This window comes from Aspergillus saccharolyticus, assembly GCF_003184585.1.
Source record: "Aspergillus saccharolyticus JOP 1030-1 unplaced genomic scaffold BP01scaffold_11, whole genome shotgun sequence".
Classification (NCBI taxonomy): Eukaryota; Fungi; Ascomycota; class Eurotiomycetes; order Eurotiales; family Aspergillaceae; genus Aspergillus; species Aspergillus saccharolyticus.
Window position 1 is genome coordinate 119,478 of NW_020290621.1, and position 25,269 is coordinate 144,746.

The window sequence follows — 25,269 nt, forward strand, 5'->3', positions numbered from 1 at the left end:
TGCGTATATATCATAAAGATTTGGTCATTGAGATCTATGTTGAAGATTTTTGTGTATGTACAAGGTGTGAAGAGTAGACTCGAGCAGAAGGGTGGAAAGACAATTAGGAAGATGGATCTACTGTAACTAATCCACAGAAAGACAAAACACGGAGACACGTGATCCGGATCACATGGAGATAAAGCCAGTGAAGCTATCCGTGCTATCATCTTATCGATCCTGTGACTCGTCAGCCTGGCTTAAGATCCACTTCAATCCACTACGGATTCTCCACGCTGTCACTTAACTAACTTCCAACCTTTACTACCTTTTGATTTACCTCTATCATGTTCCTCACTGAGCCATGATGCTGCTCATACTCAAGTCCTTTCTCACATTCCTCGCACTCCTCGCCACCTGCGTCCTCCTGCCTCAGCTGCCCCTGGCCGCTCTCCGCCTGGTGCTCCGCATTGTGGGTTGGGCCGTGCAGAAGAGAACCAGGTCTCGTCGCGAGTATATCGTGTCGCGTGTCCGCGCCGATGAAGAGGAGTTTGTCAAAAAGAAGTCCACCAAAACAGCTTCAAACCCCGCAGATGATGAGGATTGGGAGCAGGTTGACGCCTCATATAGCGCCAGTTCCGGATCCGCTGGCAAAAATATCAACGACGACTGGAATGGAATTATTGGGTTCTTCCACCCATTTTGGTAGGGCTTACTTCTTCGAAATCCTCTTCAGAAGCTGACCTCGTGCAGCAACGCCGGCGGTGGAGGTGAACGTGTACTTTGGGAAGCTGTGAGAGCGACTCAGAAGCGCTGGCCCAAGGCCATCTGCGCCATTTACACGGGCGATCACGAGGTCAACAAGACAGCCATGCTGCAAAGGGTTGCAGTAAGTCTCGCCCTTGTCCACAAATTTGCATGATACCTGACTTCTCAGTCCCGGTTCAATATCCATCTGCATGCTCCCACCGTTGTTCTTCTCTACCTGACCACCCGCAAATATGTGGTCAGCGGCATGTACCCCTACATGACCTTGCTGGGACAGTCCCTGGGCTCTTTGATTGTTGCCTACGACGCATTCAACCTACTCGTTCCTGACATCTTCGTCGATACCATGGGGTACGCCTTCACTTTGGCTTTCAGCAAGTTGCTCTTTCCCTCCGTCCCGACTGGCGCCTATGTACACTACCCCACCATCTCTACCGACATGCTCGGCTCTCTGGACGACCAGACCGGTACCAAGGGCATCAACGCTGGTGCTGGCAAGGGCCTCAAGGGTCAGGTCAAACGTAGGTATTGGATCTTGTTCGCTAAACTCTACGGCTGGGTTGGCGGCCACGTTGACGTCGTTATGTGCAATTCCTCCTGGACGTCTGCTCATGTCCGCAGCCTCTGGGGCCCTGCCCGGAGGACCAGCACCCATGCGGAACCAACCGTCATTTTCCCGCCTACTGCCGTCTCTGAGCTCGAATCCACCATTCAAGTAGATGCGGGAACGGAGAAAACCCGGGGACCTGTGATTCTCTACATCGCTCAGTTTCGCCCGGAGAAGAACCACCCTTTGCTTCTCCGCTCCTTTGCCCGCTTCCTTCAAAATTATCGCAAGAAAGTCTCTTCACATGTGGAGAAAGAGCCTCAACTCATTCTCATTGGCTCTGTCCGCCACTCCTCTCCCGACGAGACTCACATTTATAATCTCCGCTTACTTGCTCACGAACTGCACATTCGCGACAACACGACGTTTCTCTGCGATGCCAGTTGGCCCACTGTCCTTGAGCACCTCGCATCTGCCTCGGTTGGCGTCAATACCATGTGGAACGAGCACTTTGGCATTTGTGTTGTCGAGTATCAGGCCGCCGGGTTGATCAGCGTTGTCCACGACTCTGGTGGCCCTCGTGAGGATATCGTCGTTGACCTTGGCGACGGTGCGACGGGCTTCCGTGCCAATACCGAGGATGAGTTCGCCGCTGCGTTCGAGGCCGCTTTGGCACTCCCGGAGGAGGAGAAGGTTGCAATGCGGCTGAGAGCACGCAAGTCCGCGCTGAGATTCACAGAGGAGGAATTTTCTTTGAAGTGGGTGAAGGAACTTGAAAAGCTGGTGAAGCTTAAGGAAAATTGAGGGCGAGAGCTAGAAGATTTTCATTGCTGGATGACTCATTCCTGTGGAGAGCTGGCCATAAGTGCTCTGGTACAGGGTAAGAGTCCAAATGGCAGACCATGTAGCATTTTTATGCGCTTAGATCAGATGAGAGTCAATCAGCACTACACTCAAACCTCAAAAGAAATATATATCTCCTCAAGCCCCGAGTAGGTATATTTAGTGGCACCGAAACGCGGCAAGCCACCGGCCCGCCGCCAAGCCCCTCGCAGCTTGTGTCGTCATGCCCCGCGGAATAATCCTAGCATCCTAAGCTTCTTTTTTACCTAAACTGTACACTGTACTGAAGTACTTACTAGTAACTTTCCTGCTTTCTTTCTGCAAACCTTCTTCATTCACCAATTGGCTCTGTCTTTCTTCTATTTGCACATCCTACGGGAAGCCTCTTTATCATCTCCTTAAAAATTCTATTAGCTTCCTTTCTGTGGTCAAGCCTGCCTTTCCTCGAATGTCCTCTCGCGCCATCCGCAAGCTGCAGAAGCAGCGTGAACAACAACTACAAGCTGAGCAGGAAAATGACGGATCGAGCGAAGATGAGTTGGTGGTCTCGCGTTCTATAAAACCAAAGCTAAACGCCTTTGATCTCCTGAATTCCTTTGGCGACGAGGAAGAGGACGACGAACCATCCGAGAAAGAAGATGAGGTGGCCGAGGCGGTTGCTCAGCCCACGCATGGAGTTGAGGAGGAGAGAGAAGAAGAGGAGGAGGAGGAGGAGGAGGAGGAGGAGGAGAAGGAGGATCGGGATGAGGAGCAAACACCTAGAACTGTGAAGTCTACGGGTCAAGGGAAGAAGAATAAAAAGAAGAACAAGAACAAGAGGAGGAAGGCCACCGCCGCCGCCAAACCAGGAAAGCATACCGGGGCAAAGACAGACGAGGATGAGATCGATCGTGCGCTACAGGCACTCACTGTTGACCCGAAACACGCCACAATGGCAGGCCGTAATGCTTCGTTTGCGAAGACGCCGGAACAACTACTTGGTATTGACCCTAGGAACCTCAATGCGACGAACGAAATGCGCAAGTTATTCGGAAACGTGGTGCTGGAGAATTTTGATCAGGATACTGGGTCCGGTGGGCGACGGAGGGACCGCGGGCCGGAGACCCTTGATCTGGGACAGGCCCTGGCGGGAAGATATAGCCCGGCGAGCAGGGGACAAAGCCTGGCTGGTGTGACTCTGCGGCGGAATGTCCTCATGCAAGGCAAGGATGAATGGCCGCGGGCGCCCAGCGGAGGTCTGGGTATGGAGCTGGTGGAGAAACGTGCGGATGGCAATACGGTTTACAAAATTCTTCACAACGCTGCATACACGGATGTGCAAAGGCAATTTGAGATCTGCGTGGAGTCCATGGACCCTCAGCGCATGATCCATCTTCTGCAGTACAACCCTTACCACATTTCGACATTGCTCCAGGTTTCGGAGATCGCTAAGCACCAGGGTGATCATGCTGTCTCCGCTGATCTGCTTGAGCGAGCGCTCTTCAACATTGGGCGCTCGGCTCATTCTTCGTTTGGTAACCTTTTGAAGCAAGGCCAGGCCAAGTTGGATTTCGTGCAAGAGGCGAACCGTGAGCTCTGGCTTGTTGGGTGGCGGTACATTGCCAATCTGGGCATGAAGGGAACCTGGCGGACGGCGTATGAATGGGCGAAGTTGCTTCTGGGACTTAACGAGAGTGATCCATACTGCATACGCCTGTTGATCGACCACTTGGCCCTTCGTGGCCGCGAGTACTCTCACTTTGTCGAGCTATGCACACAAACCCGACTGAGCAAGGATTGGGAGGCTCTGCCCAACATCCAATGCTCGCTCGCACTGGCATACCTACGACTGAACAAACCCAAGGAGTGCCGCGAACAGCTTCACCGAGCCATGTCCCGCTATCCATGGGTTTTCTGCAGGATTTCTCAGGAACTAGATATCCAGCCTATGCCCAAAAGCATTTGGGGCAAGATGCCTCCTACCACTTCTCACGAACTGCTCACGGAACTTTACCTCTCTCGGGCCAAGGACCTCTGGAATACCCCAGAAGCTGTCTCCTTGATTGTGGAAGTGGCTGACACGCTCTCGGATGAGGAGGAGCCGGTTGAACCGCCCGAGATCACACTTGACATTGCCCGCCACGTCGTTCTTTCTGATATCCCCAAGGTCACAACTTTCCTTCCAGGACGTTTCATCGCTGGCAGAATCTCGGCCTCTGACCCTCTTCCTCCGCACGAGTCAGAGGCCCATCGCCAACAGTCCGACCCTACTCCGTCTTACCTGGCCCAGACCCCGGCTGCGGGTCGACCTCAGTGGCTACGGGATCTGTTAGATCAGCTCAATAACGGCGGGGTTCAATTCCCTGGCTTTAACCGTGACGGCGACGATGGCGACGAGGAGGCCCTCGGTGTTGAGGATACATCGAGCCGCGGAGACGATCCAAATGATGCACAGGCACATCCGAGTGCGGATCAGCAACCGCTTTTGCAGCAATGGCTGCTGAGCGATGGCATGCATGCGCTTCAAGCTTTCCTTCAGCAGTACGGGGTGGACCGAGGAAACTGGGGGGAGGTTGTTGACTATTCTCCCTTGACAGAGTATGTAGATGCGCTGGACTCGGTGCAGCCAGAGTCGACACGAGAAATGTTGTTGGCAGGCCCCATTCGTGAAGCTATGGGCGAGCTGGCGGTTGTCATGCTGGAGGATGAATTGCAGCTACTCCAGTATGATGAGGAGGAGGAGGATATTTGATACCCGCGGGCCACTTGGACTATGTCAAAACTAGCATGGCTAGTAATGATGATGAAATATAAAACAAAGACCCCAATTGCCGCCACGCCAGCGGTCATTGATCATCATATATCGGTGCGAACGAGGACCAAGTAGACAGACGTGAGGCGATAAGGTAAACCTATAGTTCCGAGGTATACTGCTTGCAAGTTGAGCAGGGAATGAGCCCTGTCTCCAATTCTCGTTATCAGCAGCCACTTGCATAGGGCGTAGCTCGCCGTAGTGGACAGACGAGTGGGAAGAAAGCCGAAGATAATGACATCCGCACCAAGCTTAGTCAGGCTTCCCTTTGCTTGAAATCCGTCATCGATTGATTCCCGTGAGTCAACCTCAATTAGAACTCGAACTAATTTAGCTGCGTCTTTCGCTTTGTTCTGCATCCTTCTTTCTCACATCCCTCCTGCAGCCTGTTCGTGAAAAATTGAAAAAAAACCCCCACACTGACTTTGTGGTTTCACTTTTCATCCTTGCACCCCATGCGCTCTGACCACCAGGAAACCCTACCATAGTTAGCCGCTGTCAGCGCACGTCTTATCTCTCTCCCTCTCTCTATTCTCCCGCTCACGGTTTGCTTGCCTGCAATTGACCCGAGTCGTCTCCGTTTCCCAAATCATCGTCTCTCGATATGACGACCCCATTGCCAGGCGATAGCATCGTCTCCATGGTCGACTCCGTATCATTAACGTCACGCGAAGCAGCGTCTGGACTGCTTGGGTCGATCTCACTTACCTGCTGGATCTTCCTCCTGGTATGATAAGCACCCGCGGCGCATGCCGTGTACGTGAAATGAGCCATGCTGACGGGGAAGTGTAACAGGTCCCTCAGCTCATCGAAAATTACCGCAACGGCAACGCTGAAGCGATTTCCCTCCTCTTCCTCTTCGTTTGGTTCGTGGGTGACATCACCAACCTCATTGGCGGTGCCTGGGCTGGCCTGGTCCCCGTCATTGTCGCCATTGCCGTTTATTTCTGTATCGCCGACGGCGTCCTCATCGGCCAATGCCTGTACTATAAGTCCCGCAATTCGCGCCAGGCCGCGGCGCGCCATCGCCGGCGGCGCTCATCCGTTGAGACCCCGGATACAATCACGCCTTTGCTGGGCCGGCGGTTCAGCGACGCAGTCGAGCATCATCGTCCAGCTGCGCGCCGGGCGGAGGGCTATGTGCAAGGCGGCAGCCACCACAACGAGTACGGGAATCTCGCGTCCTCAGGGCCGGAAGACACCCTCGCCAAGATTGTCGAGGAAAACGACGTCGGTCGCAAAGCGTGGGTCAAGAATTTCAGTAGTGTGCTGGCTATCTGCGTGATTGGAATGGCGGGCTGGACCATCGCGTGGCAGACGGGCGTGTGGAAACCGGCCCCCAAGGTAGTTGATGGCGGAGTGGACATGGCGCCAGGCGCAATGGTGCTGGGATATATCAGCGCGATTTGCTATCTAGGGTGAGTTCTAGTGCACTCATGTTCTGGCGTTGACAGGCTTCAATTGTGACGGTTGAGGGTGAGAAATGGTTGCTGATCGAAATAAAAAAAACAGTGCGCGTCTGCCGCAGATCTATAAGAACTACAGCGAAAAGTCGTGTGAGGGTATGTGTCATACTGTGTAACCCCGCCGGAGGCTGAATCCGACATTGCTGACTCTGCCCACAGGTCTCTCCCTTCTTTTCTTCATTCTGTCTCTCATGGGCAATCTGACCTATGGCGCCGGGGTAAGTCATGTCGGGAGACTAATTCTGAAACTCTCTCACCTGACCCGTTGATTCTCTACAGATTCTATGCCACTCTACCGAAAGAAATTATATCATCACCAATGTCCCGTGGTTGATTGGCTCCTTGGGCACTATGATCGAGGACGTGACGATATTTATCCAGTTCCGACTCTACGCCGCTCAGGACCCTGAGAATGTGGAATAAATGTATACTTATTGTATGATGCAGTTGTACGTTCTGAGTCTGATTCTGTTGCATATGCGGGTGGTTTAGCGTGTATGGTTTTTCGTCTTCGTTTTATAGCTGGCTGATTGGGGTTATTGTGCTTTACTATATATTGCGCCGGTGTCGCGCTGGGCGGTAGATGCTTACAAAAGAAAAAGTTTGTTATGCTTTCTGATCCTGTATATGTTAATATTATCGACTTCCAAATTCATTACATCTACCTGTCTTTTGACTTTGTGACTATGAGTAGCGGAGTGTATCGGATGGACCGTCACATGCATGAAGGTACCTAGAGCTAAGCACTAGATCTATCTAGTTTATAGACTAAGATGGGTCCTTATTACAATCTACGATAGAAAGATCCAGGGACAAGGTTTTGCTCATGGTCGCATAACAGACATTGCAGGGAGAGCCGGGCACCTAAGCTCGAAACGTAGCAAGCAACAAGCATAACACGACATCAGAAATCAGACGAGTACGAAGTTTGCCCGAGAAGGAAACTCGAATCCCTCGACGCTCCTCCGTACAGACTTCTGACGATTATCCCACAGGCCCGGAATCCTAGCGTCATCCGGGGCCCAGTAACCTCTCTTTGTCACGTCGAAAGCCCATCATGCAAGCCGGAGCGCCCAGTCCCACCGGATAACCATTGTCCGTTTGATTCGTTCTTTTAATTTTCCCATTTTGATCTTCGTGTGGTCGAGTATTGTTAGGTACAAGATATGCGAGGGAGCGAGGAGGAGAGAGATAGGAAACGAAGCAAAAAGGAAATTATGGGGAATCCAGATCCAATTATAGTAAAAGGATTTAGGACGCTTAGTCGAAAAGACCGAAGCCCATGTCCTCGTCGGACTCCTCCTTCTCTGTTGGTGGGGAGAGGTTAGTCCGTCTGCTATCATATCGATCGATTCGAATCGTTGTAGGGAAGAGAACATACCCTCCTCCTTCTTCTCCTCAGCAGCCTCAGCGGGGGCAGCGGCGCCACCGGCAGCAGCGGCGGGGGCAGCAGCAGCGGGACCACCGGAGCCAACGTTGGTCAGGAGATCCTTGATGTCCTTGCCCTCGAGAGCCTGTAGTGGAAGAAACCAGCGGTGAGTGTCTGATGGACCATAATAAAAGACATATCGAAGAGTCGATTCGAGTGTCGAAAGCAAACATTGCGTGTATCGAGATGGGAAGTTTGATAGTGCACGGATCAGTTCAGGTATTTACCTTGGCGAAGATGGAAGTCCAGATGGGCTCAACCTCCTGAACCTTGGCGGCGGAGATGAGGGTCTGGAGCTTGTCGGCCTGTGCAGATGAAAAAAAGTCCTAGTTAGCTCGATTGTTCCATATCCCTTGATAAAAGCCATGCGCAACGCCAAAGATCCAGGTTTCTCCTTGGCCCCCCCCTCTCAAGTCCATAACCAATCCTTGTCGCATTTGTGAAGATCTGCAGATTTTCCATCACTGTGTCTTAAGTCGGCTTTTGAACCCTTCTCTTTACTGGCGACCTTAGGTAGTTTTCGTATGTAGCTTCTCAATTCCCTATGTCGTTTCCATGCGATCAAGGATAGAGGGGGGGAAAGAGTCCTCCGGTTCAAGACAATGCTCAAGAAAAATCACAACCAAGGGCATGGGATACGTACGGTGACCTCGACGCCGTCATCGGCGAGGATGAGGGCCGCGTAGGAGCAAGCGAGCTCAGCAGTAGACATGATGGTCGACGGGAGGTTGGACTGGACTGGAGTCTCGAGAGGGATGGGGATTAGGGAAGAGGAAAAAGGGACGAAGGACTTTTTTGTAACTGGCGCTGGTCGAGAAGGGAGTCGGACTTCGTGAGTTGACTAACGCTTCACCCACTACGGAAGTTGTGTGTTTCCGCCGCGTCAAAGCCCTCGCTTAGGGCTGCTCTGGTTTGGGTTTAGCCTCACCTCCCCTCGCCCGTGACTCTAGCTAGTCTCAATAGGGACAAGAGGCCTCGGCGATGCCATCATCATCTAATCTAATCCGTACTCCGGGATGGTTAGTACTTTGCTGTAGTGACTCCTACTGCTATCACTACTACTGACTATCGTCTGATCTTGCCTCGTCATTCAGATCATAGGCTCGTCGTTGTCGTCGTCACTCTCTCTGTCGCATTTGTCATTTGAATCTCTCCGACATAACTGCTTCTACAACTTCCACCATCCACAAATCTCTCTCTTTTCTTATATTCTCCCTTTCCCCTCCCTCCTCTTCCCCCCTCCCCCCCACCTTACCTTTTATCGACATCCTACTCTCATCATGGACTCCCCCGCCGTCCCCGCTCCGCTCGATCCTAAGGAGCAACCCATTCTCGAGCGTCTCCTGCGCACGCGCGATGCGCTCCTCTTACTCAAACAAGACAAGTCGACCTACATCAAATCCCGCGACGTGCTCCCGATGTACGAGGAAGTGATTGCCGAGGTTGAGAAGCTCAATGCCGTCCGGAAGGAACAAGACCGCCGGCTGACACATAACCGACGTTAGCACTGAGTGGGCCTGTGCATGAAAATTAGATCTGAGATTCCGTCGCTGACTTCTTGCTTTTGGGGTTCAACTTAGTGGATTATGTTCTCGATGATTGTTTCCAGTTGATCTCCCTGCTGTTCTTGACGGTGGGCAGGAATAATGAAGCTCCAGCGCTGTACGTTCCCAATCATTTGCTCAAGGGCCATGCTCGCATCCATCTGACCCTTAGTCGCGTTCCAGGTACTCGCTTGCGACCACTGTTCAGGTATGAGACGTAGTCTTTCGTTGCCCGGCCACCCAGTCTAACCTCCTACCCCTAGCGACTCCTCGACCATCTGGAAGAAGCGGGATTCTACAGTTCGAAAGACCTGAGTTCGATCACGAAGACGCTGGCCAACATGCACGAGACTCTGGAGCGCTGTCGCGATGCTTACTCGCCTGCCCTGATCACGCTATTGGAAAGTCGTCTGGAGAAGTGCCAGTTACAGCTGGAGAAGCTGCAGAGCGGACTCGCCAAGTTGAGCCCGGGCCTAGCCTCAATTCATGAGACTCTGGTGTCGGTGCTGCGGTCAACCTCCGCCGTCAACACACGTTCGAAGGTAGGGCGTCTTGTTGGAGTTGCGAGGCTCGCTAACCAAGGCATCAGTTCTCGGCGGCGGAGGTCAACAATCTGCGCGAACAGCTGAAGAAGATTCAAGCGAGCATGAAGGACGGGCAGTTTGTCGATTTGGATGGCACACCACTTTCTGGGGCGCAGGAAGCGACCAAAATACTATTGGACCGGTGCTGGCGTTGGACGGAGATCGTTCTGGAGCGGTATGTTGCTTATTTGACACTGGGAAACCACAGGCTGACTGTCTCGTAGGGAAGGCAAGATTGATGAGCGCTTCAAGGAGCAGTATGACCGGCTGATCGATATCAAAAACCAGCTCGATCGGCTCTCCGTCACCCAGGCGTGGTCCCTCCGCGAGACGGATCTTTTCGGCTACCAACGGAAACTTGATCGCATCGACGAAGCGCGGGTCAATGGGAATTTTGTCGACAACGAGGGCAACGTGGCAGATGTCCATGCACAAAGGGTAGGTTGGTTCACTTGGCCTGGATCACGGGTGCTGACAGGTAGCTGCAGACTCTGCTTTATCTGATTCGCAGGAGCTATGGATACATTTACTCCCTCTTGATTTCGTCCGAACCGGTTTCGGAGGCTTTGTTGCCGGTGTACAATCAGCTCCAAACGCTGCGCAAGTGCTTGCTGGAGGTGCAAGAATCAGGCGGGGTGTCTAATTCGCGCGAACTATATCCCTACAGCATGAAGGCATGTATTACTCGACGCAGCCGGTATGTCTCAAATTTAACGTGTTGAATAGTTAAATTCGATTGACAACATGCGGGTGGACGGCAAATTTTACGTGGGAACCGATATTCCCGAGGGACAGGGCAGTGTGAATGCACTATTGGCGGAATGCTATGATATCGTGTGGGAACTGCGGGCCGCGGTGACTGACGAGGAGAAAACTGCCTGAGGAGGTTGTGTTATCATTATGAAGTGTACGGAGTAGCTAGTCACTAATACTAAAGACAGGAAAGGGAGGTGGACTGTTGGCCTGTGGTGTTTCGGCGTACTGATGATTGTTTTTGCTCTTGCTTGTTCTCCCTCTTGATCAAGTTGACATTGTCTGATTCAGTGCCTGTGAGTGTACACAGTAGTCACGCAGTACTAAAGAGTACGAACTTAGTAAGTTAATGATTGAGCAAGCGCGATTACATCATTTCGCTCCACCCCGCCGCTCCCCTGAGGTTCGTTGATGTCAGTCCCACTTTCCACATGCTGTTGCTTACCGGTGTTGATACTATATATACTTCGTACTCTGGTCTGATATACACACTATAGATATAGTGTATTTTTCCATTTTACTTACTCCCTTGCTCTTAGAATACCTACAGCCTCCCCTCCTCCAACATGACAGAAACCCTCCGCCCTGCCTTCGCCGACCGTCCGCGGCCGCTGCTCTCGTACGGCATCCCCTTCCCCGCCGCCGCCGCCCACCATCTCGACGACCTTTTCCACGCCTCACGAGTCTACATCATCTGCTCCGGCTCCCTGGAGCGCAACACCGATGCCCTGGACCGCCTCGTTGCTGCGGTTGGCGAGAAGAGAGTGGTTGGCAAGCGGGTTGGCATGCGAAGTCACACGCTGTGGTCCGAGGTCTTGGAGGTCGTTCACGCCGCGCAAGAGGCAGAAGCCGATTGCTTGATGACTCTGGGCGGGGGCAGTTTGACAGATGCAGCCAAAATCGTGGCGCTGGTGAGTATCGCGTCTTGCAATTGCCTCGAAACATACCCCATCTCTCCGGCGATGGGGGGTATACCTGAGGGGATAGTTACTCCATGAGACGCGAACAAGCCATCTAGCCTATAATTACTCCATCTCGTCATATACATACACTTATCGACCTGACCATCCATCACCACCACCACCACCACTACACATTGCACCCACCACTGACCACTATCCAGGCCCTAGCCAACAACGCGAAAACAACCTCCAGCCTCACCACCCTCCTCCCGGGCCCCACCCAATCCCCCGACCTCCACCCTCCATCTATCCCCATCATCTCCATCCCCACCTCCCTCTCAGCAGGTGAATACAGCTCCGTCGCCGGCGCTACGGACGACTCCACGCACCGCAAGCACATCTTCTCGTATCCGACCAGAGGCCCGGCGCTGGTCATCCTCGACCCCGCGCTGACGACGACCACCCCGCGCCGCGTGTGGCTGTCGACCGGCGTGCGGGCCGTGGACCACTGCGTGGAGACTTACTGCGCGACGCGCGGCACGACCACCGAGACGGACCAGCTCACCCTGCATGCGCTGGGCCTGCTGGTGCCCGGGTTGATCCGCACAGCCTGCGACCTGGCCGACCCAAAGGCGCGGCTGGACTGTCAGCTCGGGTCGGTGGACGCCATGGCGGCGGTGACGGCCGAGCAGGCGGGTGTGCAGTTGGGCGCGAGCCATGGGATTGGTCATCAGGTATGTTTCTCTTCCCCAATCCAAATGTACCAGAAAATAGATGGATGGAAAAAAGAGAAAAAGAAAAAAAAAAAAGGGAGAACCTTGGGGATTTCCAGAAGGTGGTCGGTGGGAAGAATCGAGTCAAACCCGGTAACTCTGAGTAACTTGTCCTAGTTGGGTCCCCTCGGCGTCGGACATGGCGAAACCTCCTGTATTCTGCTCCCGGCGGTATGCAAGTACAATGCCGCGCATGGTGCGAATCGCGACCGGCAGGAGAAGCTGAAGCAATTCCTCCTAAAACGGAAGGAAGTTGTCGATGTGTTGCGTCGGCAGGGCAAAGCGGAACATCTCGATAAGGTCGATCTGGGCGATGTCTTGGATGCGATCATCCAGGAGTTGGATCTGCCTCGATCGCTCAAGGATGTTGGAGTCGGCAGGGAGCATCTGGATAGTCTGGCGGAGAGTAGTCTACAGGATCCGTGGTGTCGAACAAACCCTGTGCCCTTGACGGAGAAGAGCCAGGTGCTGGAGATCTTGGAGATGGCCGTGGAGTGAGGCTGAAGGCATTGATCTAACGCACGCGGGAGGACTGAGTACTCTTCAACATGACATAAACAATAGATCTCTAGCTCAGTTATTACTAGTACGTAGCACCTTCCTACCTACGCAAAGCATCAAGCACCTGTATCGCTGTACAAAACCATAACAAAAAAGAAACCCGGTATTTCCCTATCCCTAACATCAACTCATAATGATATTGAAGAAAAACAAATCAATTGAAATAGCTGCGAATCGCCGCCTGATTGTCGGGATTCACACCGGCCAAGATCTGATCCGCGTTCAGACCTGTCGCGGCCACCAACTGCTTCGCCGAGTTGGCCACTCGGCCAGCGGTCTGGCCTTGCAGGGTCTCCGCCTCTAGCGCCTGCACAATGTACCCAAAGACCTTATCGGCGTTGGACAGCACGACCGGGTTTTGTCTGCATCCCATTAGCTTCTACTGAAGGAGATTGTCCGAACATCAAAACTTACTGGTCAATGAGCTGCGCAAGGAAGGAATAAGCATAAGGAGCGGCCTCCTCGTCGAATGTGATCGGCAGAGTGGTCAACCACGTGGCCACAATCTCCTGGGCGTTCTGGACCTTGCTCGAATTGTAGTGAAGGATCTTGGCGATACTGGCCGAAGCATTCTCCGTCGCGAATACATGCTCTTCCGTGCGCGCCTGGTTGATCTGCGTCACCTGCAGCAGGCTGGGGATGCTGGCAGCCACAAAGTCGCTCCAGGCAGCACCGCCCTTCTGAGCGGCGACTCCAACCCCGTACGCCGCAGCCTGTCGGTTAGCTGCGTTGGCATCCTGCAGACCGGCAGCCAGAGGCTGCATAATGTGATCCTTGTACTTCCAAGACTCTGGGCCGCAGAACTCCAGGACATCATCCATAATGCACAAAGCCCATTGACGCTGGGTAGGATCTTGGCTGGTGATGAACGCGTCGTAGAAGGGCATGAGTTGTTCCCAGGCTGGCAAGAATGTCGTGCCCTGGTTCTTGAAGATGGTGTGGAAAGCCTTGTTCATGTCACTAAGCAGGTTCTGATCGTCCTCGATGGCATACTCGTAGTCTAAGTTGTCGTCCTCACCCTCCTCGGCGTCGGCACGATCCTCCAAGCGGGCTTTAACACGAACCTGATAATCCTCTAGCGTCGACTTAGAAGACTCGATGAACGCCTGCATGTGCTGCTGGGTGAGGCAGTTCTGACCAACAACCTCCACCGACTCGTAAAAGCACTGGTACATCTCAGCCAGCGTGTCCACCGTGGGCTCGGCGCTCAGAACCTCGATGATCTTCTCAGCAACCTTGCTCCAGATGCCGGCGAAGCCAGGAGACTGCTCTCCACGAGCCTTCTTGTAAGCGTTCAGAAGCTGGGGAATGAGTTTGGCTGACGACACCCGCACAGGATCATGGAAGAAGAATGCAAGTCCCGGAACGGCAATCTTCTCCATGGTGTCCAACACGTAGGGCTCGAATGCTCCCTCCAAGATCTGAGCGTAGATCGTGATCAGCTCAATGGCAGTGTTCTTGTCCTCCAACGCGCTGGTCTTGATACCAATGATCTTGCCTTTGAGAGGCACCAGCTCCCAGCCCTCATCCTGATCGACTTGATCAATCTGATCCTCATCGTCGAGCAGTTGGATGTCAGCCTTAGCGGCCGCAACAGCCAACAAAGGCGGCATAACACCGGGAAGGTATGGAACAAAGTCCTGGCCTAAGACGCGGCACATGCGGCCCCAGCAGTGAAGCAGGTACTGCGATTGCGGGTCATCGGCATCGACAATGTTCGCCTGGATGTTGCCCAGGAGCTGGACTAGGTTCAGGGCATCCTGACCCATCTTCTCCTTGCCTACCGCCAGAGCAATGAGGGTGGCACACTCCATAGCCTTGGCGCGGAGCAAGCGGTACTCCTTGGATTGCTCTTCCTTAAGGACGTTGAACAGCAATGGCATCAGGGTATCGTAGTACTGATCAAAAGCGTTCTCGGCGGAGTCCGCAATGGTAGCGATGGTAGACAGAGCCTGCTCCTGCACGTAACGCTTGGAGCTGCGCAGCAGCTGAAGTAGGTGACGCAGAAGTTCAGCCAAATAAGGCTCAAGGACCTTTCTTTCCGCCTCTTCGCAGAAGTTCACCAGGGCCGCAGCAGCGTGAGCCTGAACGCGGGGCTCAGCGCTGTCCAGCACGGGGATGATGTTGTTAAGCACCACAGCGTGGTACTTCTCTTGCATAGTGCCGGCGAAATCCGTGCTCATCTGACCCAGAGCATTGCAGCCAGCATATCGCACACGCGGGTGAGGGTCTTGAAGAGCGGGAACGACCAGCTGAAGGACCTGGTCAAGTTCACCAACCATCAGGTCGCGGCAACCTTCCGAGATGGCAGAGATAGCCATAAGAGCCGCGTGGCGATCACGCCAAGCAGAGGAAGACATCATACGGGGAATCCAGGCAAATGTGGCGGGCAAGATAACCTGGCCTCCGAGCTTATTGGCCAATCGGTCCATGCACTGTTCGCCGGCAACATGGTTGAGGTCGCTTTCCTCCAGGTCGAGCTGAGAAGATCAGCCTTTGGTCTACATGGGTGAACAGTGTATAGGTCAACTCACATCTTCAGAAGCGTTCCACTCTTCAGCATCGTCATCGTCGATACCAATGTCGGTCATCAAGCTCAAACACTGAGTGACCATCTGCTGAGCAAATTCAGGGTTCTTCTTGCACATCGACGGAGCATAGTCGGCAAAAGTGGCCATAAGTTCCAAAGCATTCTGACGAACTTGATCGCTGAGATCCTTATCGGCGATCACACTGATACTGAAAGTTACCAGGTTGTTGAACATGGATTTGAACATTTTGGGGCTGATTTCGGCCAATTCAATGAGCGCCAGAAAGGCCGAGGACAGCTCGTCGCTCTCGGACGACTCCTTGAGCGGAGGCAGGATGTTGAGCAAGTCGGGCATGAGCGGGAAGAACTTAGGCTGCGACTTCTTGGAGATTGAGCGGAAGAACGAAGCGAAGGCCTCCATGGCCGCAATGCGCACCTTTACTCTGCGGTCAACGATCCATCCCAAGAGGATTCAGTGGGCAAACCTACAGAAACAACATCATCCTTGAAACCCTTGCTGAAGACACCAACAACGGCATCTTCATGAGACTTCTCAATGATACCGGGCGTAGTCGAGAAGATACGGAAAGCGGCCTCGCGCAGACCAGCCTCAGGGGACTGACTAGCTTGAAAGAGGACTCCCAGCAACTCGGGCCATTGATCGCCTAAACGTCATCATCAGCTCGTAAACAATGCCAACTGCCATCGCTTGTATAGCATACCGTTATCAGTGTATTGTCTGGCAATCTCAGCCACAGCGTCTCCAATCTTCTTGCGAACGTCGGTAACGGATTCGCTCGTTAAGCAGGTGACCAGCTTTTGGCGGATGATCAATCTTTGTTCTCCGGTAAGGGTCGAGAAGAGCTCCTTGGCCTCATTGGAAATGGGGTCTTTGCGGGTCTTGGTTGCCATCCGCCTGAACAAAACAGCGGAGAAGGAACGTGTCTGTGAAAATTGAATCATGAGCACTTGGAATTTATAGACTGCATGACGGGATGTACAGGTTGGCGGAATGAGACAACAATTCATTCACTCCGCCCGCCTGTTCTCTGTCTTAGAAAAGCGCAATACCTACCAAGACATCCTCTGCACCCTGGATTTGCTCTACTAATCCCATCAACAAGACATCGGGACGATTCTGAATCCAATCATTGTTCAACTGTTCCTCCGCTTGGCTTCGGACAGTGTTGTCGGGGGTGGACAGGGCGCGCAACAGCTGAGAGAGGGCCGAGTGGACCTCGGGAGGGAGCAGTGACATCCTGACGGACTGGGTTCAATCTAGACAGTCAACCCGCCGAAACCGCTTAGATTGAAGTATCGAGAAACGCGGGTTCAGCGCTTGAACCCGGAGGAGGGGTTTTGGTGTCGGTGGGGGGTTTGTGTTTGGGGGGAGGAGGAGAGGGGGGATTGGAAGGAAGGAGGCTGTTTTGGTAGGCCCTTTGGGAAATATTGTTTTTTTGGTGGGGAGGGCGGAGGGGGAGCGAAAAAAAGTTCGTGACAGGTCGAAGAGAGGGAAGGCGGTCGGAAAGCCAACTTCAGCCCAAAGATCGTGAAGTAAACACCGATTCTAGGAAGGATTAGAGACGAAGCGGCAACTCAGCATTGCAGCAAACACATGGAGAGAAAGAACAGACAGAGGGGAAAGTTGAACGGGGAAGAAAGAAGATAGCCTGGGAGCAAGTGCAGCTGGAAGTGAAGTACTCTCCCATCAGTTAAAGAAAAAGAGACACAGAAAGAGGGAGGAGGGGGGAAGGTAATGCATACAAGCAGGTATTGATTCTGTATTTCTGTGGTTGATTCATACATTCCATCACTGGTAAAGAATGAAAAGGTAAAACCATACAGAGAAGGTACAAGACAGCATATCATCGGAGGAGCTACTAGTCCTAGTGCGGTGCGAGGCTAGTAGTAGTAACTTACTAACTACTCTGTACGGAGTACGGAGTACTTAGTTCAATTTCCCCAGCCATTGATCTGCCTCAGCCCCAGAGACCAGCACAACAACAAAATGAGGTCAACAAGGAATACTAAGTTAATACTATTTCATCCACACATAACACCGCTCTATCGATCACGGTGCTATCGTACTTAACAAGCACAAACAGAGAGCAGAAGAGAGCAGAAGAGAAAGAGAGCATTAGAATGATCGCCAATAAAGTTACACTGATACGGGATAGGCTAGAACAAACATGAGACGGACGGAAAAGTGAAGAGACATAATTACAAATAGCTTACTATCTTCGTACGCAACAAGATCTTGGGTATTTAACGAGAGGTGGCCCGGCCTAGGATGAACACACCCGCAATAACCGCAGCCAAGGTCACAATCGCTCCAGGCAGCAGCAGCTCATTGGGTACTCCGGCAATGAATTGCTCCTCAGCATGGTGGGCAGGGAACGATTGAGCCCGAGGAGGCTTGGCCACTAGCACTTCCTCCTCTATCCGCTCTTCAGAGATCATGCTCTTCTCCTCAACAGGACGGGTCGGAGCCGGTTGAGGATCTAGCGTAGCGGGGATTGGAGGCTGGCTAGGATCGTGCACAAACAAATCGACCTTGTCCCGACGCGACAAACGCGCGAGACTTACGGCATCAGACAAATCTTGATCCGTGGTGATTGAAACAGTGTCGCCTTCGTTGTCCATATAGCTGAGGGCATAGCCCGTGTTGCTGAGCTTTCCGTCCTCGCTGATCGGAGCGCCGCCTACGGCCTCCACCTCGGGACCCAACTTGCTCGTGACTTGAGCTACCAGCTCAGCAACTCCGGCCGCAGGCAGCACATTGACACGGTGCACACGTCCGCTAGGAGCCTTAAATTTGAATGGGAACGAGATGTGGTCCGCATGGTGAGGCTCAGCGTACTCCGAGTGCTCATCCCCACCGTGGTGAGAAGCAGATTCATTGGGGAGAACACTGTCTCGAGCGTCATAACTAGCCTTGGGAGATTCGGGGCTGATGACTGACCGCTGAGCGGGCTGCTGGCTTCCTGAGACCATGGAGTCCGACTCGTGGTCCATCGACAACCAGAACTTGTTCCATGCGGGACCCTCATCGTCCTGCGACGACATGGTATTGATCTGATTTTCCAGTTAGATTGAACACTGTCAGGTCTCTTTGATTTGGACTGACCTGTTCTAGGGTAGCATATGTCAGCTTGAGCACGTCCACCATACCCACAATCTCTCCCGCATCATTCATCACGGGCAGATTCAAATAGTGTCCGTCTGCAAGTGTCAGTCGTTAGCATGGTTCTTCGGCAGGATTCGAATCAGGAGGACCAACCGTGCATTTTCCGGAGCGCAGCTTGGATGCTCATGTCGCTGGGGGCAAAGTCGGGGTGGGGGGTCATAACGCGAACGACGCTGCAAGTGGCGGGGTCGAGGCCCGGGGCAATGACACGCAGTACAATATCCTTGCTGGTGAAGATACCCGTAATGGAGCCCTGGTCTTGTACAAGAAGGGCAGTGGTGTGGTGCTCCTTCATCAGAGCAGCCGCTTCCTTGACGGTTGTGCGGACGGAAACGGTGGTCGGGGGCATGCCGTCCAGAACAGATTCGAGTGTCGGACCAGACATCTTATGCCGCAAGGCTTCGACATACTGAATGATCTGCTGGGGCTGGCTGGAGCCGAGTTCGGTCTGGACACCTTCCAAGGCATCGTAGAGTTTGCGGGAAGAGCTGTATGCACGCTCCAGTTTCTCCATCGCATCGTAGAAACATTTCGTGATATCAAGTACACCCGAGATGTCCTGATTTTCGTCCATGACGGGGAGATGGCGGAAACCCTTCCGCACCATCAGATCAAGGGCATCGGTGGCGCTTGTGTCGGTCCGGGCGCAAAGAGGGTTCTTGGTCATGATCTCAGCCACCGTGACTTCACGCGCCTTGTGGCCTGCTCCGACCACGCGGAAGGCGAGATCCTTCGCGGTGAAAATACCAGAGATGCGGTCATCGTCATCGGTTACCAGTACACAGTCCTCTCTCTTAGCGGCCATCAATTGGGCGGCTTCGGCAATGGTAGTGTTGGGCTTGATCTGCAGGGCTTGACTGGGTTTCAAGGCAAGAACGGTGCCGGGAGGAGCTTTGCGAGAGCGGTTTGCTCTGGTCGTGTGTTGGCGCTTCTTGTTGAGGTCGGCCTCCAGTTTTCGCCGAATCGCCTAGTGTTGAGGAGTTATTAGGATAAGTTCTGTACCGCGATAGGCCCCTTGAGCAAAATTCCCTCTGCTCTTCCCATTCTGGCAAGTCCAAGGCATAGCTTCACAAGCTCGACCGCCGTCGCTTCTAAGCATCGGAGCAGGGGCAAAAGGCCCCCCCCCCCTAGCAAGAAATCACAATGGAAGAACAAGCATACCTCATCGCGCTTGGACTGATTTTGACGCTGTCTACTGCTGGCGGCACTCATGGTGTTGCTTCCAATGTCGCTGGACGCGGTCTGCGGGGTGTGTACAGTGGAGGAAGTGTCCGGACGAGGACGAGGAATGTGACTGTCAAAGTCGGGCAGCCTGCCTCTGCCGACTGTTTTGTGGTTGACGGTTCCTTTAAAAGTGGGTGTGGATGACATGTCCCCGGTCGGTGACTGGCGGAGCTGACTTAAAGTCGGTCTGTGTTTGGACGAACCGGTTCAAGAAGAGAAGCGGAGACTTGAACAACAAATTGAAGACAACCGGGTCCTTCAAGGGGAGTCAAGACGCTACAAGGACTCGGGGAGAGGATGGATCAATTCATGCAACGATGATGGAGAGGAGGATGAAAAGAAGGAAAAGATGGATTGGGAATGAAGCTGATCCACGAGAAAGTTACGGGCACAAACCAGGGGAGGGGAGGGGGTAGGGCGAAGAAGGAGGTTTCCCAACTTGGTTCTAGTTCGGCCAAACTATTTACTCGTTATTGACAGTTTCAGGGAATGAAAAGGACGATACTCCGTGGGATTAGATAGAGAGAGGTACGTATTAGGACGTGCAGTGGGACCACTTCAATACACACAGATCCGCAGCTTGTCTGGGATAGAGCCTCTCAGCGACGAGACGATCGAGTAAACAAGATACTGTATTAAGTGTACCGTAACGCTGGATCAACCATTGCCACCTTGGCACCTAACCATTTAAGAGCTGCATTGTGAAGAGATCCCGAGGACCCGATCCCAAAGGCGGTCAGGCCACATTTCCCACAGCAGTCACCTGAGAGTCACCTGAGCGTAACCCGCAGAACTGATGCCTGGGGCATAAAACCCGAGTGTCCAGGCACCAAATCTTCCCCCAATTCAGCCACATCTTAGTGCCTCAGGCGAAGGCGGCTGGCTAGCCCTTGGCAGCAAGGCACACATCCCAGTGCTCATCAATCCCGTGACCCGCCTCGCTTAAGGGCATAGGGCTCCCACACAAACCCGACACAACCTCATCCCGAGTGAGCGAGAGACTCCGGTGCCTCTACGACGACAACCAACCCCGACAGCCAAGTACGCGCACAACCCCCCCTTTTTTTGCCTGAATCAACAGTCTCTGACCAGCCGCCATAGAAAAATCCGTCAAGATGGTCAAGAAGAGGGCTAACAAGTAAGAACCAACCGACCACCATTCTGCTTTTGTTGCTCCCACATATCTCCATCCAAAACCTATATCCAACTCGAAATCATGCTCTGGAGAATATCGCGCGCATCCGCACATACACCCGCTGGGACCTGAACAACACTCGAATGACGAATGAAGAATAAGAATACTCGACCCCAAGAACCGACAAATCAACGAGGCCCGGCGGGATATGTTGTACCGGTGACGGCGTGCATTGAACAGACATGAAATTGAATTGGAGATACCTCGAAAATATGCCACAAATCTGTTCAACGATCAGAAACTAATACTTCTCCTATAGCGGTCGCAACAAGAACGGCCGCGGCCACGTCAAGCCTGTGCGCTGCTCCAACTGCGCGCGCTGCACCCCCAAGGACAAGGCCATCAAGAGATTCACTATCCGCAACATGGTTGAGTCCGCTGCCATCCGTACGTTTTCACCGGCTCCTTTCATCGCAATATGACCTGTTGGGGGTCATCCCACACGCCGTCTTTTGTTCATTCTGGAAAGAGCTGGGCATGACTGAGTGCATCGAGATTGGCGATGGGCGAGATTGTGTGATCACTCGGCGGGAATGAGCACCAGGCGGCTGGGCAACGCAACAACAAAATCTTCAGCGACTAACACTTGGCTTTACAGGTGATATCTCCGACGCCTCCGTCTTCACTGACTACGCCGTCCCCAAGATGTACCTGAAGCTGCAGTACTGTGTCTCCTGCGCTATCCACGGCAAGATCGTTCGGTACGAACTCTCAACCTTTGGCAACATGGATATATTTACTCGTTGCTGACAATGTCTTGCAGTGTCCGTTCCCGGGAAGGTCGTCGCAACCGTGCCCCTCCTCCTCGCATCAGGTACAACAAGGACGGCAAGAAGCTGAGCCCCCCTCAGGCCGCCAAGGCCAACTAAGGGAAAGGAAATGGAATGAATCATTAATCACTTTTTTTTCCTCGGAAGAGATCAAAAATGGAATTAGTTTGAAAAGGGCCAATTCCTTCTCGGCGTAACGCTTTTCTCTTGATACGTGTGCTTGATGAAACCATCTTTTCTCTACTCTTCAGTGAATGGGATTCAGTTGCGGGGTTGAACGGATAACAAAAAGTGTACCACATGGGGCTGGCTCTCCCCAAGGGGATGTTGTAGATACATTAGATATCGGCCCGCAGGCAAAGGAGCCACGCTCCCCGAACGAGCTGCATACAATGCTCTCCAAACCACTGAACCTAGAATGTTCTTCCCCGGCATAAAACACTCGGGCTACTTATTCAAACTCTACATCACATGCACTGCCCAGCCCTTGCTCCAGAACTACCTCTTTACTTCACAAGACATGAGCATTCTGCCTTTATTTACGGGTATAAGTAGCCCTTCTCGAAATAGTTCCCATACATATCTACAACCCCACTGCGTCCCTTGGGGGCTGGGTTGCGTATTATCTTAACCTCCCCTTTCCAGTGACCTTCCACGAAGTGGGAAATGGATTGGAAGGACGACAATTGTCCCGTCGAAGAGATGAAGCTCGGGGAAGGAGACGGAGATCGGAACGAGGAGATTGCAGTGCTGGGACTAGGAGAGAGGTGGCTCAGGTGAGAGGAGTTCGTAGTCCCTACAGTATCCCGTCGCTTTCGATCGCGCCATACCCCTTCTTCATACTCCATCTTTTTAGCGCGTCGAAAGGCGGCCAACTCGGCGACAAGATCAATGAGTGGGACTTCCGCCTGAGAAACTTTGGGGACGGGGTCTTGTCTGGTGGTAGTGATATCCGACTGGCCTTGAGAGCGACTCTCCCTGGTGGCAGATGCAGAGCCTACCGAAATAGCCCTCGACCAGGCTTGCAGAGAGAGGTGTTGACTGGTAAGGACAGAATTGGGGAATTGAACAGCACTTGTATCTGGATGCGCCGAGAGCTTGTTAACATCTTCCTCTTCTGGTCTTAAAGAGACCTTCTCATTCAATACAGCCATGGGAAAGTATTTGCCCGAATAACCATCCGGCACACCACACTCTTCCTCGCCGAAGAAGCTAAAGTCATCAGCGGCTGCCGACCAAAGGTTTTCCAGGTCCCGATCTCCAGTGCTTGATTTCAAGCTACCGGCAGGTCTCCAAGGCGTTCGTCTGAGTTGGCCTTGCCTCGGGGACGTTGGCGTAATTTCAAGCACAAGCTGGCGCAAGGCAAATAAGGACCGGGCACGTTCTTGCTCGGCTTGCAGTCGAGCCTGGCCAGGCGGAAGTGAGTAGTCTGATCCTGCCTGGAGTGTGGCTAGTAAGGATTCGTTCGAGCAAGCTGTGATAAAACCGAGCAAAGACGCTAGAATTGGCGAATCTGCAGGTACATGAGATGGTACATCAGTTAAAACAAGTTGTTCTAAATGAGAAATGTGGGAAGGATGCAGGTGTGGGTAAAAATGGCATTCCCTGCTATTCCGGCGAGGGAGACCCTTAGGACGCTTTGAAAGCAGTTCCTGGACTTTTTGAGTACGGGGGTCGTATTTTGCCACTGGCGAGGAACACAGTGTTTGGCTGCCTAATGTGTTGACAACGCTATCTGCGAGGGTGGAAATACTTGAAATCGACAAGTCATGAGGAAGTCGAGACAATGGAGCGACTTCCTCATGACCCACTCCATCTCGAAAAGATCCCTCTACTACTTCAGGAGCAAATACTGAGCCACGCCGCTGTTCAGGTAATGTTTCGTCTTCATAGACGATTGGGCCCGAGTTACGCTCAGCAGCATGCGGAGGCGGGCTCGATGATCGAGACACTGGAGTGCCGGAGAGTTCATAGATGGGAGTTGATCCCGAAGGCAGCTCATGTATCTCCTGGGTACAATCCAACTCTGATCTATGCTGCTCACCGTAATCGCTTTCTGCTGGTAGCTCCGGCAAGAGTGCGCCTGGTGATGTGGCTTCCTTTGTCATTGCTTCGGCTGTGCACAGAGCATGGTGGGCTCTAAGGTAAGTGAGGGTTTTATTCGTAATGGAACCCAGGATAGGGACTAATTTCTCGGCCCCTGGAAGCTCTTGAGGATCCTCATGTGGAAAGGCCCACGGACGTTGTCGTCGTCCGTTCATAGACTCGGCCGTATTGACCGTTCCAACGTCAAGGGCGTGCAGACACGATGAAGCAAGCAGGCTTGCGGCTCCTTCCACCGAGATGGGATTATACGCAATGTACAGATGAGTTATTCCTTCTTGCGACAAGTCCTCTACCCAGGAACATCCCGTCAGTGGCTGGGTCAACGCTGCCATGTATTTTTCATCCAGAAAAGGGCTGCTTAGAAACCTTTGAACTGACGAATGTGACATTGGATGCGACGCATGAGTTAAGCTGCCCCATGTCCCTGACCTTGCCGGGCCAATTTCGTTGGTGAGATTGCTTGCAGGTCGGAAACAGGCTTGTAGCAGAGACCGCACAGCCATGTCAGTAAGCATATTATTGCGCAAGTCAAGGAAGCGAACACGGTAGCCAATAGCATTAGCAAGAAACTCCGCATCGTGATCTCTCAGCCCAATTCCTCGTAGCTTAAGTACTTGAAGGTGTTCTAACTGCGATAATACTGACAGGACTAAGCGATCTCGGGCAGGGGTGGTATAAGACAAATCGAGGTAAGTTAGTTCGGGGAGAACTAACAGCGTCTCAGCAATACCCTGCGAGGTCGTGTTGTATTCATTGTCCGCTAGTAGGAGGCGGATATTATACACGCGTGCTGGTGTTGCTTCAGCTTCAAGACCTCTACTAGTGCCTTTCAAGGCCATCATAGCATTATGATCGAAGAAGGGTAGCTTGGAGACAATCAGAGACTGGAGGCATGGCAGAGAGTCTAGAATTTCCCTCAGCCACTCCGGTCGTGGACCACCATATATTTCTGACAGGGCTGGGGGTAGATGCAGCGTGTGAGTGAGCATGCGCACCTCCAGCCGGGCATATTTGAGAGTCCGTCTGAACCTTGTCAGAGCCACTGCACAACATATCTTCCGTCAGCACTAATAGTTCAATAACCGCCGAAGGGCCAAGTGAGCAAATCACCGTAGACTGCATCATTTTCAGTTCCAAAGTGCGAAGCCGGGTCACCCCAGAGGAATGGCATAAACAATTCATGCCACCTTCGACAAACCAAAGCAACAGCGCACAAGTCGCTTGATGGGATGTACTGCGCTATTATGGACCATGCATCACGGGCTGTGGCAGACTGATAGGATGGTGGCACTGTGTCCATAGTCGCTAAATGTGGGT

At 52.8% G+C, this 25,269-nt stretch overlaps 11 protein-coding genes across 11 annotated transcripts; 6 read left to right on the forward strand and 5 right to left on the reverse strand.

Moving 5' to 3' along the window:
- The first annotated feature begins 262 nt into the window (after positions 1 to 262).
- On the forward strand, positions 263 to 2,253 carry BP01DRAFT_317030 (alpha-1,2-mannosyltransferase ALG11). The gene is made up of 3 exons (XM_025572601.1): positions 263 to 684; positions 733 to 868; positions 917 to 2,253. Exons 1-3 carry the CDS (start codon positions 344 to 346, stop codon positions 2,096 to 2,098), a joined length of 1,659 nt encoding a protein of 552 aa, XP_025432100.1. The 5' UTR covers positions 263 to 343; the 3' UTR covers positions 2,099 to 2,253.
- Positions 2,254 to 2,585: 332 nt separating this feature from the next.
- BP01DRAFT_294290 (transcriptional repressor TCF25 family protein) lies at positions 2,586 to 4,868 on the forward strand (the record flags this gene model as incomplete). Its single annotated transcript, XM_025571764.1, has 2 exons — positions 2,586 to 2,813; positions 2,886 to 4,868. The coding sequence occupies 2 exons, from the start codon at positions 2,586 to 2,588 to the stop codon at positions 4,866 to 4,868; spliced, it is 2,211 nt and encodes a 736-aa protein (XP_025432101.1).
- A 385-nt stretch (positions 4,869 to 5,253) lies between these two features.
- BP01DRAFT_355761 (PQ-loop repeat-containing protein) lies at positions 5,254 to 6,977 on the forward strand. Its single transcript, XM_025574774.1, has 5 exons — positions 5,254 to 5,655; positions 5,724 to 6,346; positions 6,441 to 6,490; positions 6,554 to 6,612; positions 6,674 to 6,977. The coding sequence occupies exons 1-5, from the start codon at positions 5,533 to 5,535 to the stop codon at positions 6,815 to 6,817; spliced, it is 999 nt and encodes a 332-aa protein (XP_025432102.1). The 5' UTR covers positions 5,254 to 5,532; the 3' UTR covers positions 6,818 to 6,977.
- Positions 6,978 to 7,501: 524 nt separating this feature from the next.
- Positions 7,502 to 8,646, reverse strand: rpp1 (ribosomal protein P1). The gene is made up of 4 exons (XM_025574775.1): positions 8,467 to 8,646; positions 8,051 to 8,128; positions 7,776 to 7,908; positions 7,502 to 7,701 (listed from the first exon to the last, which is right to left on the reverse strand). Exons 1-4 carry the CDS (start codon positions 8,533 to 8,535, stop codon positions 7,655 to 7,657), a joined length of 327 nt encoding a protein of 108 aa, XP_025432103.1. The 5' UTR covers positions 8,536 to 8,646; the 3' UTR covers positions 7,502 to 7,654.
- A 537-nt stretch (positions 8,647 to 9,183) lies between these two features.
- BP01DRAFT_355764 (uncharacterized protein) lies at positions 9,184 to 11,040 on the forward strand. The gene is made up of 8 exons (XM_025574776.1): positions 9,184 to 9,323; positions 9,404 to 9,485; positions 9,551 to 9,575; positions 9,631 to 9,909; positions 9,957 to 10,126; positions 10,176 to 10,389; positions 10,440 to 10,625; positions 10,678 to 11,040. The coding sequence occupies exons 1-8, from the start codon at positions 9,242 to 9,244 to the stop codon at positions 10,831 to 10,833; spliced, it is 1,194 nt and encodes a 397-aa protein (XP_025432104.1). The 5' UTR covers positions 9,184 to 9,241; the 3' UTR covers positions 10,834 to 11,040.
- Positions 11,041 to 11,178: 138 nt separating this feature from the next.
- Positions 11,179 to 12,949, forward strand: BP01DRAFT_317043 (iron-containing alcohol dehydrogenase). Its single transcript, XM_025572602.1, has 3 exons — positions 11,179 to 11,615; positions 11,828 to 12,340; positions 12,497 to 12,949. Exons 1-3 carry the CDS (start codon positions 11,271 to 11,273, stop codon positions 12,875 to 12,877), a joined length of 1,239 nt encoding a protein of 412 aa, XP_025432105.1. The 5' UTR covers positions 11,179 to 11,270; the 3' UTR covers positions 12,878 to 12,949.
- On the reverse strand, positions 12,919 to 17,168 carry BP01DRAFT_422688 (nuclear import receptor PSE1). The gene is made up of 6 exons (XM_025579586.1): positions 16,546 to 17,168; positions 16,193 to 16,415; positions 15,960 to 16,135; positions 15,475 to 15,906; positions 13,355 to 15,420; positions 12,919 to 13,302 (listed from the first exon to the last, which is right to left on the reverse strand). Exons 1-6 carry the CDS (start codon positions 16,726 to 16,728, stop codon positions 13,095 to 13,097), a joined length of 3,288 nt encoding a protein of 1,095 aa, XP_025432106.1. The 5' UTR covers positions 16,729 to 17,168; the 3' UTR covers positions 12,919 to 13,094.
- Positions 17,169 to 17,299: 131 nt separating this feature from the next.
- On the reverse strand, positions 17,300 to 20,381 carry BP01DRAFT_355769 (CBS and PB1 domain protein). The gene is made up of 4 exons (XM_025574777.1): positions 19,819 to 20,381; positions 18,751 to 19,624; positions 18,598 to 18,692; positions 17,300 to 18,545 (listed from the first exon to the last, which is right to left on the reverse strand). Exons 1-4 carry the CDS (start codon positions 20,026 to 20,028, stop codon positions 17,736 to 17,738), a joined length of 1,989 nt encoding a protein of 662 aa, XP_025432107.1. The 5' UTR covers positions 20,029 to 20,381; the 3' UTR covers positions 17,300 to 17,735.
- A 436-nt stretch (positions 20,382 to 20,817) lies between these two features.
- BP01DRAFT_23506 (uncharacterized protein) lies at positions 20,818 to 21,229 on the reverse strand. Its single transcript, XM_025571228.1, has one exon. It carries the CDS (start codon positions 21,128 to 21,130, stop codon positions 20,894 to 20,896), a length of 237 nt encoding a protein of 78 aa, XP_025432108.1. The 5' UTR covers positions 21,131 to 21,229; the 3' UTR covers positions 20,818 to 20,893.
- Positions 21,230 to 21,333: 104 nt separating this feature from the next.
- BP01DRAFT_294244 (40S ribosomal protein eS26) lies at positions 21,334 to 21,945 on the forward strand (the record flags this gene model as incomplete). The annotated part of the gene is made up of 3 exons (XM_025571762.1): positions 21,334 to 21,463; positions 21,675 to 21,777; positions 21,840 to 21,945. Coding segments are annotated over 3 exons (339 nt in total), but the record flags the coding sequence as incomplete, so codon positions are not given.
- Positions 21,946 to 22,385: 440 nt separating this feature from the next.
- On the reverse strand, positions 22,386 to 25,252 carry BP01DRAFT_294427 (leucine rich repeat domain protein; the record flags this gene model as incomplete). The annotated part of the gene is made up of 2 exons (XM_025571772.1): positions 22,386 to 24,994; positions 25,063 to 25,252. 2 exons carry the CDS (start codon positions 25,250 to 25,252, stop codon positions 22,386 to 22,388), a joined length of 2,799 nt encoding a protein of 932 aa, XP_025432110.1.
- Positions 25,253 to 25,269: the final 17 nt, after the last annotated feature.